General features: G+C 50.3%; 1 protein-coding gene across 1 annotated transcript; it reads left to right on the top strand.

Annotated features, from left to right (window-relative positions):
* Positions 1-6,359: 6,359 nt before the first annotated feature.
* Positions 6,360-6,761, top strand: LOC123038296 (butyrate--CoA ligase AAE11, peroxisomal-like). The gene has a single exon (XM_044462157.1). The coding sequence runs from the start codon at positions 6,360-6,362 to the stop codon at positions 6,759-6,761; it is 402 nt and encodes a 133-aa protein (XP_044318092.1).
* The last annotated feature ends 1,762 nt before the right edge of the window (positions 6,762-8,523 follow it).

Here is an 8,523-nt window from a genome sequence, read left to right as displayed (position 1 = left end):
GATGTAGTCGTACGTCTCCACGGCCCGACCGATCAAGCACCGAAACTATGGCACCTCCGAGTTCTAGCACACGTTCAGCTCGATGATGATCCCCGGACTCCGATCCAGCAAAGTGTCGGGGAAGAGTTCCATCAGCACAACGGCGTGGTGACGATCTTGATGTACTACTGTCGCAGGGCTTCGCCTAAGCACCGCTACAATATTATCGAGGACTATGGTGGAAGGGGGCGCCGCACATGGCTAAGAATATGATCACGTGGATCAACTTGTGTCTCTACGGGGTGCCCCTGCCTCCGTATATAAAGGTTCAAAGGGGGGGTGCGGCCGGCCTAGAGGTGGCGCGCCAGGAGGAGTCCTACTCCCTCTGGGAGTAGGATCCCCCCCCTTTCCTAGTTGGAATAGGATTCGCGGAGGGGGGAAAAGAGGAAGGGGGGCCGACCCCCTCTCCTTGTCCTATTCGGACCAAGGGAGGGGAGGGGCACGCGGCCCATCTCTGGTTGCCTCTTCCTATTTCCACTAAGGCCCACTAAAGCCCATATATCTCCCGCGGGGTTCCGGTAACCTCCCAGTACTCCGGTAAAATCCCGATTTCACCCGGAACACTTCCGATATCCAAACATAGGCTTCCAATATATCAATCTTTATGTCTCGACCATTTCGAGACTCCTCATCATGTCCGTGATCTCATCCGGGACTCCGAACAACCTTCGGTACATCAAAACGTATAAACTCATAATATAACTGTCATCGAAACCTTAAGCGTGAGGACCCTACGGGTTCGAGAACAATGTAGACATGACCGAGACACGTCTCCGGTCAATAACCAATAGCGGGACCTGGATGCCCATATTGGTTCCTACATATTCTACGAAGATCTTTTATCGGTCAGACCGCATAACAACATACGTTGTTCCCTTTGTCATCGGTATGTTACTTGCCCGAGATTGATTGTCCGTATCCAATACCTAGTTCAATCTCGTTACTGGCAAGTCTCTTTACTCGTTCCGTAATACATCATCCCGCAACTAACTCATTAGTTGCAATGCTTGCAAGGCTTAAGTGATGTGCATTACCGAGAGGGCCCAGAGAAACTTCTCCGACGATCGGAGTGACAAATCCTAATCTCGAAATACGTCAACCCAACATGTACCTTTGGAGACACCTGTAGAGCACCTTTATAATCACCCAGTTATGTTGTGACGTTTGGTAGCACACAAAGTGTTCCTCCGGCACACGGGAGTTACATAATCTCATAGTCATAGGAACATGTATAAGTCATGAAGAGAGCAATAGCAACATACTAAACGATCGGGTGCTAAGCTAATGGAATGGGTCATGTCAATCAGATCATTCAACTAATGATGTGATCCTGTTAATCAAATGACAACTCTTTGTCCATGGTTAGAAAACATAACCATCTTTGATTAACGAGCTAGTCAAGTAGAGGCATACTAGTGACACTCTGTTTGTCTATGTATTCACACATGTATTATGTTTCCGGTTAATACAATTCTAGCATGAATAATAAACTTTTATCATGATATAAGGAAATAAATAATAACTTTATTATTGCCTCTAGGGCATATTTCCTTCAGATCCAGCAGCACGACGGCATGGTGGTGGATGCAGGGGTCACCGCAGCAGGGCTTCGCCGTTCTACTGTGAGAGGGAGAGGTGTAGCAGGGGAGAGGGAGGCGCCAAGAGTCAAGGGTGCGGCTGCCCTCCCTCCCTCCCCCTTTATATAGGCCCCCTAGGGGGGTGCGCCGGCCCTAGGAGATGGGATCTCCTAGAGGGGCGGCGGCCAAGGGGGAGGAGTGCCCCCCCAAGGTAAGTGGAGGCGCCCCTCCCCTAGGGTTCCCAACCCTAGGCGCATGGGGGCCCCAAGGGGGGGGCGCACCAGCCCACTATGGGCTGGTTCCCTCCCCACTTCAGCCCATGGGGCCCTCCGGGATGGGTGGCCCCACCCGGTGGACCCCCGGGACCCTTCCGGTGGTCCTGGTACAATACCGTTGACCCCGAAACTCTCTTGATGGCCGAAACTGCACTTCCTATATATAATTCTTCACCTCCGGGCCATTCCGGAACTCTTCGTGACGTCCGGGATCTCATCCGGGACTCCGAACAACTTTCGGATTACTGCATACTCATATCCATACAACCCTAGCGTCACCGAACCTTAAGTATGTAGACCCTACGGGTTCGGGAGACATGTAGACATGACCGAGACGGGCTCCGGTCAATAACCAACAGCGCGATCTGGATACCCATGTTGGCTCCCACATGCTCCTCGATGATCTCATGGGATGAACCACGATGTCGAGGATTCAAGGAACCCCGTATACAATTCCCTTTGTCAATCGGTACGTTACTTGCCCGAGACTCGATCCTCGGTATCCCAATACCTCGTTCAATCTCGTTACCGACAAGTCACTTTACTCGTACCATAATGCATGATCCTGTGACCAGACACTTGGTCACTTTGAGCTCATTATGATGATGCATTACCGAGTGGGCCCAGAGATACCTCTCCGTCATATGGAGTGACAAATCCCAGTCTTGATCCGTGTCAACCCAACAGACACTTTCGGAGATACCCGTAGTATACCTTTATAGTCACCCAGTTACGTTGTGACGTTTGTTACACCCAAAGCACTCCTACGGTATCCGGGAGTTACACGATCTCATGGTCTAAGGAAAAGATACTTGACATTGGAAAAACTCTAGCAAACGAACTATACGATCTTGTGCTATGTTTAGGATTGGGTCTTGTCCATCACATCATTCTGCTAATGATGTGATCTCGTTATCAATGACATCCAATGTCCATAGTCAGGAAGCCATGACTATTTGTTGATCAACGAGCTAGTCAACTAGAGGCTTACTAGGGACATGTTGGTGTCTATGTATTCACACATGTATTACGATTTCCGAATAACACAATTATAGCATGAATAAAAGACAATTATCATGAACAAGGAAATATAATAATAATCCTTTTATTATTGCCTCTAGGGCAAATTTCCAACAACCTCTGCACTTGGAGGCCCAACAATGTCTACGAGAAGAAGGTTGTGTAGTAGACATCAGCATTCCACCCTACTAGTGCCCGATCTACCACCAGAGAACCCACTGGTGTTGCCCTGTTCATATGGATTTGGAATAGGAATGGAGGGGAAGGGTGTCCAGAAAGTACCATTGGCCGGGACCGGCGCTTGCAGGATCGGTTCCCCAAGCAGCAGGGCCCGAGTTGGTGTTGCATAACGGCGGCCAAACTGCCCGTGGTCATCACCACCTACACTGGAGTCGGGCAATGGCACGTCCGCCATCGTCGAGGATAAGGGACCCGGCGCCTTCCCCGACGCGTTCGCACCAAGCGCGATCTTGGCGAGCTACGCGCGAATGTCCCCGAGATCGTCTTCGAGATGCCCGATGGCCGCATCCACCACGGGACGCCAGGCCGATAGGTCGTTGACCACCAGCTCAAGAGATTGCAGTAGCGGCTCCATCTGCGACACCGCTGGCTCAATCTTATCGAGGAAGTGCTGGATCCCGAGCAGCACCTGTGCGATGCTGCTCCTCTCCTTGGCAGCCTCCTCCATATGCTTCTGGAAGTCAAGATCCGCCATGATCTGCTTATGGCTATGAGTCTTCTTCTTCTTCTCCATATCGGCTGCGGTGGAAGGAAATTTTTTGGGTGGGGATTTGAGGCTCTCAATTATCAAATCCAGAGTACAAATTGGTAGCTAGAGTTGAATCAACAAGAAGGGGATCGGGATTTAGAGCCACGGGTGGGAGGAAGGATACATCGCCAAACAGCGCCGTCAGTTCTCTGGTCTATCGATACCCTAAAACACACCAATCCTGATAATTATATGGTTCACTTGCTCCAGGTCGGAACAGCGTAACGCAAGCTAGGCCTCTTCTCCCGCCTGGGCCTGGTCTGGGCTGTATTGGAGTCGTCCTTGGGGTCCGATGCGGTAGTTCCCTTGACAGCTGCCCTCGCTCACAGACGAGTGGGATGCGGTTGTTGGAAATATGCCCTAGAGGCAATAATAAATTGATTGTTATTATATTTCCTTGTTCATGATAATCGTTTATTATCCATGCTAGAATTGTATGAAAGGAAACTCAGATACATGTGTGGATACATAGACAACACCATGTCCCTAGTAAGCCTCTAGTTGACTAGCTCGTTGATCAATAGATGGTTACGGTTTCCTCACCATGGACATTGGATGTCATAGATAACGGGATCACATCATTAGGAGAATGATGTGATGGACAAGACCCAATCCTAAGCCTAGCACAATCGTGTAGTTCGTATGCTAAAGCTTTTCTAATGTCAAGTATCATTTCCTTAGACCATGAGATTGTGCAACTCCCGGATACCGTAGGAGTGCTTTGGGTGTGCCAAACATCACAACGTAACTGGGTGGCTATAAAGGTGCACTACGGGTATCTCCGAAAGTGTCTGTTGGTTTGGCGCGAATCGAGACTGGGATTTGTCACTCCGTGTGACGGAGAGGTATCTCTGGGCCCACTCGGTAGGACATCATCATAATGTGCACAATGTGATCAAGGAGTTGATCACGGGATGATGTGTTACGAAACGAGTAAAGAGACTTGCCGATAACGAGATTAAACGAGGTATCGGGATACCGACGATCGAATCTCGGGCAAGTATCGTACCGATAGACAAAGGGAATTGTCTACGGGATTGATCGAATCCTCGACATCGTGGTTCATCCGATAAGATCATCGTGGAGCATGTGGGAGCCAACATGGGTATCCAGATCCCGCTGTTGGTTACTGACCGGAGAGTCGTCTCGGTCATGTCTACATGGTTCCCGAACCCGTAGGATCTACACACTTAAGGTTCGATGACGCTAGGCTTATAAAGGAAGTTTGTATGTGGTTACCAAATGTTGTTCGGAGTCCCGGATGAGATCCCAGACGACACGAGGAGTTCCGGAATGGTATGGAGGTAAATATTTATATATGGGAAGTCCTGTTTTGGTCACCGGAAAAGTTTTGGGTTTTATCGGTAACGTACCGGGACCACCGGGAGGGTCCCGGGGGTCCACCAAGTGGGGCCACAAGCCCCGGAGGCTTGCATGGGCCAAAAGTGGGAAGGGACCAGCCGCTGAATGGGCTGGTGCGCCTCCCACAAAGCCCAAGGCGCAGCTAGGAGGAGAAGGGGGAAACCCTAGGCGCAGATGGGCCTAAGGCTCACCCTAGGGCGCGCCCTCCACTCCCCCTCTTGGCCGCCCCCCTCCATCTAGGGCGCACCCTAGAGAGGGCGCACCCTCCTCCCCTCCTCCTATAAATAGTTGAGTTTTGGGGCTGCCCAATACAAGACGATTTGATCTCTCCCTGGCGCAGCCCTACCTCTCTCCTCCTCGTCTCTTGCGGTGCTTGGCGAAGCCCTGCTGGAGTACCACGCTCCTCCACGACCACCACGCCGTTGTGCTGCTGCTGGATGGAGTCTTCCTCAACCTCTCCCTCTCTCCTTGCTGGATCAAGGCATGGGAGACGTCGTCGGGCTGTACGTGTGTTGAATGCGGAGGTGCCGTCCATTCGGCACTAGGATCTCCGGTGATTTGGATCACGACGAGTACGACTCCTTCAACACCGTTCACTTGAACGCTTCCGCGTAGCGATCTACAAGGGTATGTAGATGCACTCTCCTTCCCCTCGTTGCTGGTTTCTCCATAGATAGATCTTGGTGACACGTAGGAAAATTTTGAATTTCTGCTACGTTCCCCAACAGCGGTCGCGCTGAACTACACGTCGGGCACCACGGCGGCACCCAAGGGCGTGGTGTACAGCCATCATGGTGCGTACCTGAACACCATGGTATAGCTATTGTCGTCGGGGTGGGCACTGAGCTGCTATACCTCTGGACACTCCCCATGTTCCACTGCAATGGGTGGACACTCACCTGGGGAGTGGCGGCGCGCGGCGCTGTCAATGTCTGCATCCATGAGAACCGAGCTACCGACCTCTACCATGCCATCTTCGACTACGGTGTCACCCACATGTGATGCGCGCCTGTGGCATTAAATATCCTCCTTGCCGGCGCGGCTCCGACGGCCGCCGTGCTGGACCGCGTTGAGTGGATCGGTTTCAAGGTGACGCACTCCTACGCGCTCACTTAGGCAGGTCCCACTCTGGCCTACGAGTGGCGTCACCAGTGGGACCTCCTGCCGCTCCCGGAGCGCTCACACCTCAAGGCCAGGCAGTTGGTCAGCATCCTCTGTATCGCCAATGCCAATGTCATGGTCGACCATGACACCATATCTAGCATGCCGCGCGACGGCAATTCCTAGGGTGAGATCGTGCTCCGCGGCAGCAGCCACATGAAGGGATACCTCAATAACCCAGAGGCAGATGCGAAGGCCTTAAAGGGTGGGTGGTTCATGACCGGCAACGTTGGTGTCGTGCACCCGGATGGGTACATCAAGATAAAGGACAGGTCAAAGGACGTGATCATCAGCGGCGGTGAGAACATATGCAGCAAGGACCTGGAGCATGTGCTGCTCCAGCATCCGGCTGTGGCGGACACGGCGGTGGTCGGGATGCCTCACTGGCTTTGGGGCGAGACGCCGTGCGCGTTCCTCGTGGCGAAAGACAAGGCCGCCGAGGTATGCAACGATGAAGTGGTCGCCTTCTGCCGCGAGCGCAGCAACAAGAGTGAAAAGCTCACATGTTTTGCTTGGAAATTAACTGGTTTATGGGCATATATAGGTACTGATACATAACAACATAGGAGATGATATAACAATTTGGAGTGGAAGAACACACAAAGAGAATACGTGAGAGGGAGGTGAGGCCAGCCATCGACAAACCTTGCTTATCATGGCTTCCTTCCCTGCTTTCCTGCCATAGCTTCTCCAACCAGCCAGACATGACCTCTTTCCTTTTCCTCTGTTCCAAGACTGAAACATAATCTCAAAAAATAAAATAAATAAAAGACTTCTTCTTCGGTACAACCCCTTAAATACAACAACGGCCGAGATCGCTCCGTACCCCTTCATTAAAAAGGGTAGGATCGTCTCATCACAAAAAAGCCGCCGCCCGCGCGACGGGGCTGTACCCGCGTCGGGGCCTGTACGACAACTGCCCATACACGCGCCTTCCCGTCTACAAGCCGTGATACGTCCATTTTGCTTCATGCTTTTATATCGATATTTATTGCATTATGGGCTGTTATTACACATTATGTCACAATACTTATGCCTATTCTCTCTTATTTTACAAGGTTTACGTAAAGAGGGAGAATGCCGGTAGCTGGGATTCTGTGCTAGAAAAGGAGCAAATTTTAGAGACCTATTCTGCATAGCTCCAAAAGTCCTGAAACTTCCCGGAAGACATTTTCAGAATATATAAGAAATACTTAGTGAAAGAAGTTCACCAGGGGGTCCACACCCTGCCCATCTTCTCGGACGAAACTCCACCGCCACTAGGTGGAACCTTGGCGGAACCAATCTGGGTCTCCGGCTGAGCTGTTCTGTCGGGGAAACTTCCCTCCGGGAGGGGGAAATCATCGCCATCGTCATCACCAATGCTCCTCTCGCCGGGAGAGGGCAATCTCCATCAACATCTTCATCAGCACCATCTCCTCTCAAAACTCTAGTTCATCTCTTGTATCCAATTCTTGTCTCCAAGTCTGGGGTTGGTACTAGTAGGTTGCTAGTAGTGTTAATTACTCCTTGTAGTTGATGCTAGTTGGTTTATTTGGTGGAAGATCATATTTTCAGATCCTATATGCATATTAATACCCCTCTGATTGTGAACATGTTTATGCTTTGTGAGTAGTTACGTTTGTTCCTGAAGACATGGGAGAAGTCTTGCTATTAGTAGTCATGTGAATTTGGTATTCGTTCGGTATTTTGATGAGATGTATGTTGTCTCTCCTCTAGTGGTGTTATGTGAACGTCGACTACATAACACTTCACCATTATTTGGGCCTAGAGGAAGGCATTGCAAAGTAATAAGTAGATGATGGGTTGCTAGAGTGACAGAAGCTTAAACCCTAGTTTATGCGTTGCTTCGTAAGGGGCTGATTTGGATCCATATGTTTCATGCTATGGTTAGGTTTACCTTAATACTTTTGTTGTAGTTGCGGATGCTTGCAATAGAGGTTAATCATAAGTGGGATGCTTGTCCAAGTAAGGGCAGTACCCAAGCACCAGTCCACCCACATACCAAATTATCAAAGTACCGAACGCGAGTCGTATGAGCATGATGAAAACTAGCTTGACAATATTCCCATGTGTCCTCGGGAGCGCTTGTATCTATATAAGAGTTTGTCCATGCTTGTCCTTTGCTACAAAAAGGATTGGGCCACCTTGCTGCACTTTATTTACTTTTGTTACTTGTTGCTCGTTACAAATTATCCTATCACAAAACTATCTGTTACCACTTATTTCAGTACTTGGAGAGAATACCTTGCTGGAAACCGCTTATCATTTCCTTCTGCTCCTCGTTGGGTTTGACACTCTTACTTATCGAAAGGACTAT

This window comes from Triticum aestivum, chromosome 2A (assembly GCF_018294505.1).
Source record: "Triticum aestivum cultivar Chinese Spring chromosome 2A, IWGSC CS RefSeq v2.1, whole genome shotgun sequence".
NCBI lineage: Eukaryota > Viridiplantae > Streptophyta > Magnoliopsida > Poales > Poaceae > Triticum > Triticum aestivum.
Note: the sequence above shows the minus strand (reverse complement) of the source record. Positions and strands in the feature narration are given on the sequence as shown.

Coding starts and splice junctions, on each gene's coding strand:
- LOC123038296 (XM_044462157.1), top strand. CDS start 6,360: ATGAAGGGATACCTCAATAACCCAGAGGCAGATGCGAAGGCCTTAAAG.